At 47.7% G+C, this 14,281-nt stretch overlaps 1 protein-coding gene across 2 annotated transcripts in view; it reads left to right on the top strand.

The window, feature by feature from the left end:
• Positions 1-2,549: 2,549 nt before the first annotated feature.
• Positions 2,550-14,281, top strand: part of HNRNPUL1 (heterogeneous nuclear ribonucleoprotein U like 1) — a 37,281-nt gene continuing 25,549 nt past the window's right edge. Inside the window, exons 1-5 of one of the 2 annotated variants that reach the window (XM_070399010.1) lie at positions 2,550-2,979; positions 7,630-7,752; positions 10,328-10,484; positions 11,955-12,028; positions 13,910-14,049. In XM_070399010.1, coding sequence (XP_070255111.1) covers positions 2,679-2,979; positions 7,630-7,752; positions 10,328-10,484; positions 11,955-12,028; positions 13,910-14,049 — 795 coding nt within the window. In that variant the 5' untranslated portion in view covers positions 2,550-2,678. Of the gene's footprint in view, positions 2,980-3,047; positions 3,124-7,629; positions 7,753-10,327; positions 10,485-11,954; positions 12,029-13,909; positions 14,050-14,281 lie in introns of those variants that run through there. The other variant, XM_070399011.1, reaches the window with a different exon arrangement.

Genomic DNA, 14,281 nt, shown 5'->3' with positions numbered 1-14,281 from the left:
GATCCAGGAGAGATCTTTTAAAGAAGATAGAAATGAACATGCACATAGACAAAAAGTCACACAAAGAAAAGCAGACTCCAAAACCCCTACTGAGGAATAGGCACATAAATACAGGGTCACATAGAGACACCTGTTAATGGGCATACACCGGGTCACAAATACAGAGATACTGAAATTCAGACACATAGAGCAACAGAGACAAAATTATAGATACAAACAAACATGATGCACAGGCAGATACTCACCAACATTAGGAAGAAACTAAAGTAACACAAAGAGTACAGTTACACAGAGACATAGAGTACAACAGGTACTCACAGACCCAAACATTCAGATTCACACAGCAACACAGGCACAGGATATCGCCAATAATCTCCAGCCCACAAAGGAACTCCTGCCGAGACAAGCCCACACCGTGTTTTGCATGCAGGGCGGACACAAGTTCCTGGGTGTGTCCCACCGCAAATGGAGGAGCCCTTGGCAGCGCCCGGACGCCCCCCGGTGGCAGCTCCTGGACACTGACAACAGTTCAATCTGGGCCACAAACTTTTTTAGGATAAATCTGTGGGAAGCTGGGAGGAGAGAGGAAGTCAGACGTTACGTTGGCCAGGGGCGGGGTGTCTGGATTGGAACCTCCGGGCCCACGTGAGTGTCTGTCCGGCTTCTGAGTGGGTGCTGTGTGTCTAGGTTGCTGTAGTGTAAGCTTGTGTTGTAATATACCCCGTGCCTTTATCATTTGGCGCCTCCTGCCGGTGCGGATCTTAGTGGGCATATCTACACTGCAGTTTGGTGTATTGTCCCTTGAATTGATGCATGTGATCTGATCTCACCGTCACATGTTTATCTGTGTTGTGTGTGCCTTTGTCTACATAGGGGTTGTGTGTGGCTTTTGTGGGTTTAAGGTAAGGCTCAGTGGGCAGCCGGCGTTTACATGTGTATCTCAGTTGTATATCTTACAGAAGTTTTGTGTCCGTTCAGTTCCAGGCGACAGGTGGTGCAGGGTTAGATACTGTGAAACTGGCGCTCATATTTAGCTCAAACACACAAGCTTAGCTACCACCGACCTGTGTGTTTGAGCTTGTCAGTACAGACGCCAAACAGCCAGATATATTGAACAGCAATTTAAAGGATTTGGGGTAGAGACCCGAGAACTTCTGGAGGCCTTGGGGGGAGGGGGGGGCTCTATGGTCGCATGCAGAGCACCCATAGAAATACCAACCATAGAGGAAGATGGCAGCGAAGCTATAATCGTGGCAGGAGGCGCCCTGAGATTTACTTTCAAGGGGAGAGGGTGGGATTTCCTTTACAACTTTTCTCACGCTGTTAGTCTACCAGCCGTGGGCAAACTACGGCCTGCGGGCCGGATCCGGCCTGTTTGAAATGAATAAAACTAAAAAAAAAAAGACCGTACCCTTTTATGTAATGATGTTTACTTTGAATTTATATTAGTTCACACAAACACTCCATCCATGCTTTTGTTCCGGCCCTCCGGTCCATTTTAAGAACCCATTGTGGCCCTCGAGTCAAAAGTTTGCCCACCCCTGGCTCTAGCCTCTATTATCAAACCTTCAGGATTCACTGAAGTCAACTAGTATTTCCAGATCAAGAATAACTTATGTAGCCCAGCCGAAGTGACCCAGTGGGTGAGCATCTACCTATGAACCAGGAAATCATGGTTGGGTTCCCGCTCAGGGCACATGCCCGGGTTGCCCCCTCGAGCCCGTGTGGGTCGTGCAGGAAGCAGCCGATCAGTGATTCTCTCTTATCGTTGATGTTTCTTTCTCTCCCTCTCCCTCTCTGAAATCAATAAAAGCATTTTTTAAAAAAGAATAACTTATTTACTTAATCACTAGCTCATATACCTCCCTCCACAGTGAAATTTGTGAGGCTATCCGCTGAAGAATAGCCAATCTGGTTAGTTTTTCCTAAAGCGACCCAACTGTACGAGCTTTGGTGAGATAAGACAAAAATTGCGATTGGTGGACAGATTGTTTTGAAACCGCCCTAACGGCAAGGGGCGGGTCCCTCGTGAATTCATCTCTTTCCGGTTTCTTAAAGGCAATAGTGAAAGAGGGGGGTGTCTGTTGACCCTCCACTTCATTGGTTCTAGTGAGTTTACCCGCTTGGACTCCTCTAGGGGCGGGAGATTTATACCAATCAGGATATGTGTTACAGGGACACTAGTTTAATGCTGGGGCTGCGCAGGAAAGGCTGTGAGGCGCGCTCATTCTGAGATCTCATCGCTAATTGGCCTAAATTCTTACTCCCTTTACCTCATTCGACCCTACGGGAGCGAGTGCAGGGTCGCTACCCAATCACCGTACGCTCCGCCTCCCGCCTCTTCCCGCCCTCCACTGGGGCCGCTGAATCGACGTAAGCCAACGCTTCCTCCCCGGCAGCTCCTGCGCTCTTTCATCGACCAGCTTTTGAAAGGCACTTTCTGATTGGCCGAGTCTCGGGCCCGCGCCCGTTGCTCCCAATGCGGTGGCCAATTGTCACCCGTGTTGCACAGCATGGAACCAGGGAGGAGGGGGAGGTGGCGGCGGCCATTTTGAGTTGCCGCCGCCATTGGAGTGAGCCCCCCCCTTTCCCCCTCGCCTCCTGACAGTAAAGGTTTAAGGGGGACAGAGCCCTGGGAGGCCGGGCCGGGCTCGGGGGCCACCCCGGGGGCCCGGGCCATGGATGTGCGCCGTCTGAAGGTGAACGAACTTCGGGAGGAGCTGCAGCGCCGCGGCCTGGACACTCGGGGCCTCAAGGCCGAGCTTGCTGAGCGGCTGCAGGCGGCGCTGGAGGCCGAGGAGCCCGAAGACGAGCGGGAGCTCGAGGCTGAGGAGGAACCCGGGATACCTGGGCACAATAACGAGGAGGTCGAGACCGAGGGGGGCTCCCAGCTGGAAGGGACCTCGCAGCCGCAGCCACCGCCGCCGGGGCTGCAGCCGCATCCGGAACCTGGCGGCTACTCGGGGCCGGACGGACATTGTGAGAGTGCGCGGGGCGGGGGGCCGGGGAGTCTAGAGTCCAGGCAGAGGAAGGGCTGTGGGATGCGGGAGTCTGAAGCCTTTGGGGTCCCGCTACCCGCCGCTGGAAAGGATCCGGGGACCAGGGCCTCGGGACAGCCGACGGGTGGGTCCTGGCGTTCGGTGCAGGAGAGAGGCAGGGAGTCGGGGCTCAGTGTCGGAGAGGAGGGAAGTCCGGGGGTGGGGGCGGTTGTGGAGGACTCTGGAGCCTAGGGCTCGGAGACCCGAAGCCGTGGTTTCTGGAAAGGGAGTCGGAAGGACAAGAGGTTGTCTCCTGGGGACCAGAACGGTCTTGGAAATGGTGATCCCAGGGTTTGGAGCTGGGTGGGCTTGGGGGCTGTGCTGGCCCGGCTTGGGGGTTGGCCCTGGGAGCCGTGTTCTCCGGGCTGGGGGAGGCATGACCGGGTGTCCGGGGCTGGGAGTGTCTTGAGGGTGGAGGATCCTGGAGTTTGCTGCTTGATGGGGTAACGGGAACTCCCATTTCCTACTTGGAGGGGTTGGTGCGATGGGGGAGAATCTGAAGGACTGGGTGCTCTGGCGTTTAGCTGGTGAGCATTTGGGCATGTGGGAGACCCACATCTGTCTGAGGGTGGCCTGGGGACCCAGATCCAGAGCCGAAGGCTAACCCTGAGGCAGGGGTGTTTGGTGTTGGGAAATCTGGAGACCCGGTTGGCTTCTAGAGGAGGCATAGGGAGTCCTAGTGTCCAGAAGCTGGCAAGGGAGGAGAGGATGCTTCACTGGGTCCTAAAGTCTAGAGCTGGCAAGGCTCCGAGGACAGACACCTCGGTGGCCAGTGCTGAATGGTCTCGGATTAACTGTATGGAAAACAAGGGTGGTTGGGGTGGGGCAAATACCGAGTTGGAGTTTGAAGTCGTAGGAGTATCTGGGGGACAGGATGCTTGTGTCCAGCACAGGAGTGTGTAGCTGATCTAGTCAGTCAGGGGAAGGGGAGTGTGTGTACATGTGGAAGGAGGGAAAAAAGGGGGTGGGGGTGGTGAGTGCTTAGGGTGGAGTAGAGCGAGTGTTTCTGGGGCCGAGCGTCTCCCTAAGAGGTGTGCCTGGGGATTGAGGGTTTGTGTGTGGCTGAGGAGGTAGCAGGGAACCTCTGCATCACTCAGAAGGTATGACTGGGAATGAGGGATAGGATAGATCTGTGATTGTCTGAAGAGAGGAGACCTTGGGGTGGGAGGGAGTAAATCTGGAGTTAGAAAAGGTTGGCTTTCTAGCAGGACTGGGGAATGGGGATCAGAGAGGTTAAGGAGTAAGTAGAAAGGACTCTGGCATCCAGGGTTTGTGGTTAATTCTTTGAAAAGAGGGCACCCTGGGCCTTGGGGCTAAGAGAATGAGAAGAATAAGGAGGTCAGGGAAGAGAAAAAATGGGGGTTAGTATTGGGTACTCACTTGTTCATGAGAGATGGGATCTCCTGGAGGGGGGCAACTCGAGTGTAGATTTGGGGTGGAAGGTGGCCTGGGGGTTGTCCAGGACCCAAATGCTGGGAAGAAAACTTTCCATTGAAGAGCTCTGAAGAAAGGAGTGAGTGGCCCAGCATGCAGGTCTAGGGCAGGACAGCCCCTGGCAGGAATGCCTGGAAGAAGGGCCAGTGGCCAGAGGTGTCTCAGGAAAGTGAATTAGGTGCTTCAGAGTACGGACTCTAGATTCAAGACAGGCTTTGTTTCAATATGGCTCCATGACTTGAACAAGTTACTTCACCTCTCTGAGTCCTGGTTTCCTTGTGTGTAAGATAAGGATAATAATAGTGCCCCCTGGATAGCTAGGAATGAGGTCACATGTTTAAGGAGCTTAGCCCTGGGCCTGCCTGTTCCTAGGAGGTGGGTGTTTTAGAGAGTGGAGGACCCCAGAATCACAGCGCGCCTCGGCAAGGCTGCCTCTGTGGGCCCAGGAGAGATTCTCTGGAAGAGATGTGAGGCTTTGTGGGAAGAGCACTATGCTTGGAGTCTGAGAGAAACAGAATGGTTTGAAGGGGCGCCCAGTGTTCCAGTTAAGGAGATATACTATTTCTTTCTCCCCTACCCCTATAACAAAACCCTTTGAGCCCTCTTCATGCCTCCCTCCAACCACTCTTCAGTTCTGGTAAACAGACCTGTTACAAGCCATGTTATCTGTAACTTTCCTCCCTTTGAGCTGCACCTGGTTTGTGCCCAGATGTATTTGTCCTCTGAGAAAGGATCCAGTCAGTTGGCAAATGGCAGAATAGTCTCTCCTTCCCTGTGGTTGTGCCTCACAGGTCCTGGCACAGTTACTTATAGGGCCCTAGCGGCACCCAGACAAGCTTGCCTTTGGGGTGGAGAGCCTGCTTGCTGCTCATCCTAGGTTTCCAAACTTCTTTCTGGGTTTGGCTGCAAGGTTCTTGAGTAAATTTCAGGCTTGGTACTCTGGTTTTAGTCTCACCTCTGAGCTTTCACATGTTACCCCAATCCCAGGAATGTTTTCTCCATCCTCATCATTTATCTTTACTTGTCTGAGTCCCAGTCTTAGCTCCTGGTACTTGTTTGTAGCCCTCAACACAGTCATAATTCGTTTTTGTGTGTGTATTTGTTTAATGTGGGTATGTCTTTCTTGAACTGGAGGCTTCAGTGGAGCAAGTTTATTCTCATCTGTATCCCAGGGTCTGGTGTGTAGTATGCACTCCATGAATAGTTAATATTGTTATTCATACCACCCTTCAGCTAAGTTTCTTCTGGACCCACAAGACACCTTCCCAAAACTCTTCCTACCTAACTCCAAATATTTCAGGACATGATTCCTGTTTTCTTAATAATTCCTTTCCTTTCTTTCCATTTCCCCTTCAGCTGAGACGGTTGCCCCTTATCTTTGCAGCTATTGGCAGGGTGGAGGACAGTCTTTAGGAGGGTGGGGTGTGCAGGTGGGAATACCGAGTTGGGCTGAGAATTTATTTTAGCTCTAAACAATTTTTTAATTTTATTTTTTAAATTTATCTTTATTATTGAAAGTATTACAAATGTCCCCTTTTCTCCCCCCACATTATTGACACACACCCCCGCGCCCCCCCCCCCCCGCCTTCATCTCATGGACTCATTGTCTGAGTCCATGAGTTTTGCATGTAAGTTCTTTGGTTAATTTTCCCCACCCCCACCCTGAATCATCAGTCTGTTGTATGCTTCCATGTCTCTGGATCTATTTTGTTTGTCAGTTTATTTTGTTCATTAGATTCCACATATAAATGAGATCATGTGATATTTGTCTTTCTCTGACTGGCTTATTTCGTTTGGCATAGTACTTTCCAGGTCCCTCCGTGTTGTCTCTAGAGATCCTTCTTTTTTGCAGCTGCACAGTATTCCATTGTATAAATGTACCACATCTTTTTTATCTATTCATCTGATGGGCACTTGGGCTGTTTCTAGACCAGGGGTGGGCAAATTTTTTGACTCGAGGGCCACAATGGGTTCTTAAACTGGACCGGAGGGCCAGAACGAAAGCATGGATGGAGTGTTTGTGTGAACTAATATAAATTCAAAGTAAACATCATTACATAAAAGGGTACGGTCTTTTTTTTTTTTTTTTTTTTTTTTTTTTTAGTTTTATTCATTTCAAACTGGCCGGATCTGGCCCGCGGGCCGTAGTTTGCCCATGGCTATTCTAGATCTTAGCTATTGTAAATAATGCTGCTGTGAACATAAGGGTGTGTATATTCTTTTTGATTAGTGTTTCAGGATTCTTAGGATATTTTCTTAAAAGTGGGATCACTGGGTCAAATGGCAGTTCCATCTTTACTTTTTTGAGGAAATTCCACACTGTTTTCCATAGTGATTGTACCAGTCTGCATTCCCACCATCAGTGTACTAGGGTTCCTTTTCTCCACAACCTCACCAGCACTTGTTTGTTGATTTGTTAATGGTAGCCATTCTGACAGGTGTAAAGTGATACCTCATTGTCATTTTAATTTGTATCGGTGATGATGATCGGTGATGTTGAGCATTTTTTCATATGTCTCTTGGCCATTTGTATGTCTTCTTTGGAGAAGTATCTGTTTAGGTCCTGTGCCTGTGCTCTAAACTTTAAAGGTTGTTCCCTGAAGGTAGCTCCCTCCCTAAGCACTATAACTTGTCACAGAACAGCTAGGCCTGTGGTTTTTTCTTTTTAAAAAAATAATTCTTTATTGTTGAAAGTATTAGGTATGTTTCCTTTTATCCCCCATTGACCCCCTCCGGCCTGCCTTGTACCCCCTCTCCCTGCCCCAGTAGGCCTTTGGTTTTTCAACTGTGCTCTACAGAGTACTATGTGTCTGTCGAGTTGCCTTCCACCCTGGAGTGGAGTCTTAGAGGGCAAGGGCAAGTTGGGCCCCTTCTTTGAGCCTCTTGTCTCCTTGCTTCAACCAGAGCAGTTCTGCTTCCATTGGTTTTCTATTTTGGGATTCTGTAGAACCCAGTCACAGATTGATGTTCAACCTTCTGTGGGGCAAGAGAGCATGTCCTTAGGCAGCTGGGACTGCTGACTGCCCAGATAGGTTTCCATCTGAAGGTGTTGTCACACATTTTAGCCTCTGGCAGACTGACTGTCCCTAGGGTAGCATAAAAAAGCCACCTCTAGTCCCAAGAAGAACCCTTCTAAATGTCTGTTTTTTGTTTTAAGATGTCATGGACAATATTACCAGGCAGAACCAATTCTATGAGACTCAGGTCATCAAACAAGAAAACGAGTCAGGCTATGAGAGAAGACCACTGGAAATGGAGCAGCAGCAGGCCTATCGCCCAGGTAGGAAAGTACACATGGTACATCTCTTTTGAGGGAAATGGAATCTATAGGGTAGGGGGAAAGTGGGTTTACAATTTTTTGTATGGAAAATACAATAATTAATAAATAATAATATAGGAATAAACTCTGTATTTTGCATGCTCACAACTGTAAACTTACTTTTGCCCCACCCTGTGTACATGGCCCTTACCCTCTACACAGATCCCATCTTTCCAGAGAGACTTTGCATCTTCCATTTGGGCTTTGTCACTCTGGCAAGATTCTTTTAAAAGAAAGAACATAGTCCCGCTTCCAGGTGTTAGAAGAGGGGAGTCTTCATGGTTATGTTTTCAGATGTTAGTGTCAGCACCCTGGAAAATTTAGACCTGAAAGTAGTTACTTGGGTCTTATTTAGAATCTTTGAATGTGGAAGCCAGAAAGGACCTTCTAAATCTAGTCTAAATCTAGTCAGGTATTTCCCATGCTCTGAAGAATATTGTTCCAGGAGATGTCATTAGGGACATCTCAGAAAGGGTTTCTTGCCCAAACATCTGGAAACGCGCATATACTTTACCACTTCTGGGAAAGTCACTGTGCTCAGAGTATTAAAAGCCCTGAGAAGTCCTGGATTGAAAAAAGTTCTGTCATGTGGTTTAGGATTTTCTAAACATGTAAATATATCTTCGCAGAACAAAGATTTTCATTATGCCAGTTTGGGAACACATGTAATCCAGTTCTCTCCCTGTTTTATAGATTGGGGATATGGCTTGTCTGATGGTAGAGCTTGGGTTAGAACCCAGGAAATTGGCTCCTGGGACACTGCATTTGTGTCCTACTGTTTGGAAAACTGGGTCCCACTCTTGAGTAATGACAGAGCCTGGACTGACTCCTAGTCTTGTGCTCCTTTCACTATTTTGTGGCCCCAGTGCCATGGTGAATCTAGTTGAGTCTATCTAATTCCATTCTGGTTCATCCACAGAGTGAAATCCCCAGACATTTCTTGTGGGTGGGTCAGGATTTTAATAAATGTAGGTTAAACTGCAGATTTATGTCAGACTCTGTGAGACTTGTGGTATCATTTGGCCCAAGGAGAGTATTTTTTGTGCTATTATCGACAGACATTTATCAGGGCCTCCTGTGAGCTCAGGGTTGTGCTGGGAACCAGGCAGGCCCTCTTCAGATGGGTGAACACCACCCCTGTCCTGGAGAACTTCTCTGAGAAATTTGGTCTGCATGCCCAAACTAGGGCATGGTCCAAGGTGGTCTTGGGTTGCGTGCTGAGACAAGTAGATGTAAGTGATCTACAGTATCAGGCATACTGTAGATGCTGTGGACGAAATAAGGTTAGGTTGAATCCAGGGTTTGCTCTCGATTAGGTACTGATTCTTGGAGTCTGCCTAAGATTGGGACATTCCTGTGGTCCACAGCATGTTATCCCATCCTGACTTTCTATTCAGGATGATTCACTGAGGCCATCACACCTAAGGGCTGGCTTAACACATTGCAGACCAGTAGTTTTATTGCTAGTTTTACCCAGTGGCCAGATAAGTTTCTATTGAACGAGTACCAAAAACATTTTACATAAATGTTAAAGGCACACTTTAAAATTAAATACCCATTGCATTTTGAAGTTATTTATTACATGTTCTTACAAGCTAATATCTTTAAAGTATGATATTTTGTAAAACACTGTGTAATATGAAGCAAGAATTCTCGTGATCGGTCAGCAATGTGTTAAATGAAAACCCTCCCTTCTGGAGTGATTAAAGCCAGTGGAGTTAGCTGCAGAATGACAGCACATTGTTGAATGGACCTTCCCCCCTCCTTTGTAAGATTGAAGGAGCTTTGTAAGACCTGAGATGGAGCAATTCTTTGGGAGGAGAAATTGAATGGACTCGTGAAATCTCAGGTTAAAAGGATCTTAGAAGTCCTCTCGGGATCCCTCCCCCTGCGTGCAGGCCAAGGTGGTTGCCAATTGTCATAGGCCCTTTGTAATTAGCCAGAGGCAGCTATGCCAGCTTTAGGTAGGTCTTTAGAGAGCTTGTTCTTATTTAGTGCTGAAGTCCCCTCTGCCTCCCCATGAAGCCTAAGGTTATCTGACAACTGTCATCTCATCAACTGCCAGTGCTGATGTGCTGGCCAGGCATCCCTGACCTCCCTTTGTCCTAACCCTATTCTTTAGTACAGCCTTCTGGCTCCCTTAGCAGGCTTCCATTGAATTCAGCAGGCTGCCTGTGCCCAGCCCTTTATCAATGCAGTCAGGATCCTGCCAGCATCTCCTAAGGCAGTGATGGCGAACCTATGACACGCGTGTCAGAGGTGACACGCGAACTCATTTTTTGGTTGATTTTTCTTTGTTAAATGGCATTTAAATATATAAAATAAATATCAAAAATATAAATCTTTGTTTTACTATGGTTGCAAATATCAAAAAATTCCTATATGTGACACGGCACCAGAGTTAAGTTAGGGTTTTTTAAATGCTGACACGCCGAGCTCAAAAGGTTCGCCATCACTGTCCTCAGGTAAAGGGGACCAGAAAACTGGTAACTGAGGAATTTCTGAGTGTCTTGACCATCTGGAATTGTCCTGACAGTGGAAGGGAAGACAGAGGTGAAGCAAGAACCACCCACCAGCTTCCTCCCGCCTGATGCATCTCAATTCAAGCCAGACAGACAGCAATTCCAGAGTCGCAAGAGGCCTTATGAAGAAAACCGGGGAAGGGGGTACTTCGAGCACCGAGAAGATAGGAGGTGAGTGTGTGATGCAGTAGTCATTCTAGTTCCAGTAGGTCTCTATGTCTGTAGTCCAGTGCCTGCTAGGGCCTTTGTACTAACCAAGAGGAGCAGGCAGAGCAGGGTTCTCGCTGCTCTTGCACTCTCCCCCCACTTCTTCCTGCACTCACTATCAAATTCAGCTTCCCAAAACTTTTGGCCCTTCCTCTTACTACAGGGTCAAGTCCAAACATCTTAGCCTTTCAGGTGTTAGATACCAGCCTACCTTTTCAGTCCTTTGCCCCACTGCCCTGCAGTCCTGCATAGTGTCCTATTCATAATGGCTGCTCAGTATCCCTTGATTGAGAGAGGAAAAAAAAAGATCTATTTCCTCGCCCTTCTCTCAAACACATTCCCTTCATCCATTTACTCATTCATTCATTGTCAGTGCTCATAGTGCCTTCTCACCTGGTTTGGACACTGGGGAGAGAGATTATTTGGACAGTGGATTTGTCTTTCTGTTGTTGCCAGTGTAGGGACTCAGTCAAACACATGCACAAGCCACAGAAGTGAGTGTGAGTGTTAGAAGCTCAGAGGAGGGCAGGGCCTCCCTGTCCTGATCACTTGCTTTTTCCCTTTTCTGATAAGAGCCTCCCCCTCCCTTCATCCCAAGTCCAGTCCTATACCTTCTTCCTACCCTCCTTCAGCTCTTGTATGAAGCCTTTTCTAATCACAGAAAGTAGGAATGACCATTCTTCTATTTATCTGGACTAGTCATATGACATATTTTGTTTCCTACCTGGGCGAGTCCTTCTTCTTTAAAAAAAAAAAAATTTTTTTTAAATTGATTTCAGAAAGGAAGGGAGATAGAAACATCAATGTTGAGAGAGAATCATTGATTGGCTGCCCCCTGCACGCCCCCTATTGGGGTGGAGCCCGGAACCCTGAGCATGTGTGAAAGGCAAAGACAAAATATGGGTCATTACATATCCTTTCAGATGGGAACTTTTAGGAAGCCTGGTATGTGAACACATTGTCATTACTGAGGTTTAGCCAAGCCTTTGCACATTCCCCTTCCTTGCCCAAATACCCTTTGGGCTACCACAGCCTCTCTTTAGTAACAGTTCAGTATGGAGGCATGCAGAGGTTATGGGTCAGAATCTTGGGGTGTGAGAGAAGCGTCTCCTTTGAAAAAGTTCTCTAAATGACTATGATGGCCCTCTTTAGCAGAGCATGCCCTCTCTGATCCCTGCCCCCGCCCCCCCACCACCACCACTACCACCAGGAGTTAACAATCATTGTTCTCATTGCAAGGATGTAGGATTAACAGAGGGTTGGGTGGGGGTTTTGTGTGTGTGTGTGGGGGGGGGGGGGGTTATTTTGCTAACCTCTGTGGGAACAAATTGAAATCCGGGAAGGCCACTTGTACATTCCAGCAGAACCTTCATTTCTCTTCCTCTGCACTCGTTCAGCTGTTCTCATGTGACTTAACCCCTATTTCTGACACAGGGGTCGGTCTCCTCAGCCTCCTGCTGAAGAGGATGAAGATGATTTTGATGACACCCTTGTTGCCATCGACACATGTGAGTCTTTGTGTGCCTATCTGATTCTGCCTTCCAGTTACTATTTGGAAACTGCCTTGACCTTCACAGAATCTCTGCCCAGCACCATCCAGAGCCAGTGTAAGTCCAGATAGGGTGCTGGTTTGGAGACAAGATCTGCTCCCGGCTCAAACTGTGGAATCCTGAGCAAGTCGTTCTACTTCTCTGAGCTTCTCTCCATACTCTCATACCTCAAAGGACTTCCAGTGGCACTCTACAGAGGAAGGATAAGAGCAGTTTGGAAAACCCTGAACACCCTGTACACACTGGGGGTTATAATCTAATCAGGAAGGGAACCTGAGTGCTTCTGGGGAAACTTAACTCTTTGGCGACCAGTTTCCATTAGCTGCTCACGTTCCTGGTGAAACCAATGCCACTTTGTCCTCTGAGGCATTAACCTGGCCGGCCTTGCTCTTTGTCCGCCAGTTCAGTTTTCTTTCCACTGGATAAGTGGCTTTCCCCTTGACTACATATCTAAACACTTAGAGGAATGATATAGAGGTCTGTTCTTCTTCAGACCTAAGACAGAATCAAAATGGTAGAGACTGTGAATCTGAATTTTTAAATGCACCCAGGTCTAACAACACTGGCCTTTTCTTTTTTTTTTTTTTTTTTTTTTTTTTTTTTAAAATATATTTTATTGATTTTTTACAGCGAGGAAGGGAGAGGGATAGAGAGTTGGAAACATCGATGAGAGAAGAACATCGATCAGCTGCCTCCTGCACACCCCCCACTGGGGATATGCCCACAACCAAGGTACATGCCCTTGACCGGAATCGAACCCAGGACCCTTCGGTCCGCAGGCCGACGCTCTATCCACTGAGCCAAACCGGTCAGGGCCACTGGCCTTTTCAACAGCAAAAAGTAAATAACAGTTCATGTATTTTGTTGCATAGCTCGTATTTATAGAGCAGTGACTACATGCTTTCAGAAGATAAAGCCATTTTTAAAGTACTGAGTGGCAGTGGTCCATGAAGCAGCATCTGATCAAATGCCACATGTACAGACCGTGGCATTTAGCCTTTAAGACAGTGGTTTTCAACCTTCTGGCCCTTTAAATACAGTTCCTCATGTGACCCAACCATGAAATTATTTTTGTTGCTACTTCATAACTGTAATGTTGCTACTGTTATGAATCGTAATGTAAATATCTGATATGCAGGGTGGTCTTAGGCGACCCCTGTGAAAGGGTCATTCGACCGCCAAAGGGGTCTCGACCCACAGGTTGAGAACCTCTGCTTTAAGAGAAAAGAGCAAAGATTCTCTTAGGAAAGATTCTTAGAGGCATGGCTGGCTCCTTGAGTGGGAAGAGTCCGAGCTACAGCAGGAGAGTCCTAGGCCTATAAAAGGAGGTGGGGGCCTATGTGCCTTGTCATGTGTGAATCAGGGTCAGATATTTGTGCAGCTGTTGGAGGTGGGAGTCTGACTTCCTTACTGATAGTGTTAGCACAGGGAGATGGTTGAAGTGAATGGTAGTGGGGATTATTTTTTATGAATATAAAATCCTTTGAAATTGGTGAGGCTATGGACCCTAACAAGTGTATATCTTTGTAAAAGACATTTGTGTGCAATTTCCAAAGGTGCCTCCCAATGACTGTCTTTGGACCCCATCCAGGTGAAGGACCCCAGTTTCTATGTGAAGTAGCTGCTTTGATCCTGTGCAGGACAGTTTGCAGTAGTCCATACCCTTTCTACTGAAAGGGAGATTGGCGAGGCGGTGTGGCTGGTTTCTCATGAGCCTGTCCCAACAATGTGTCAGCTTGTGAACTCCTCGTTAACATTCTGAAGGAACTTAATTTTTGCCTGTGCATGTCTCTGGGACCTTTAAAACATCAACCAAACTCCAGTCTTTTTCCTCCACAGATAACTGTGATCTCCACTTCAAGGTGGCCCGAGACCGGAGTAGTGGCTACCCACTTACAATTGAGGGCTTTGCATACCTGTGGTCAGGAGCCCGTGCCAGCTATGGGGTCAGAAGGGGCCGTGTGTGCTTTGAGATGAAGGTGAGTGGGAACAACAGAGGGGAGAGGGGCAGAAAGCAGGTTCATCCTTTGGAATGGCCTGCCATCAGCCACCTTGGCCAGACCACAATATTAAGAGATTTGATTGAGCATAGACTTTGTGTTCATGTTAAAAAAGTATAATGAACCTAAGAGAACTATACCATTGCTAAACACTATATCAGAAAAGCATTTCTTCATCAAGCAGATTTTTCCTTGGTGGGATTTGCCAACC

The sequence above is a fragment of the Myotis yumanensis genome, unplaced genomic scaffold (genome assembly GCF_028538775.1).
Source record: "Myotis yumanensis isolate MYYU_CA2020_CCGP unplaced genomic scaffold, mMyoYum1.0.hap1 SCAF_18, whole genome shotgun sequence".
Lineage (NCBI taxonomy): Eukaryota > Metazoa > Chordata > Mammalia > Chiroptera > Vespertilionidae > Myotis > Myotis yumanensis.
The sequence above is the reverse complement of the archived record's forward strand: the minus strand, read 5'-3'. Positions and strand labels throughout refer to the sequence as shown.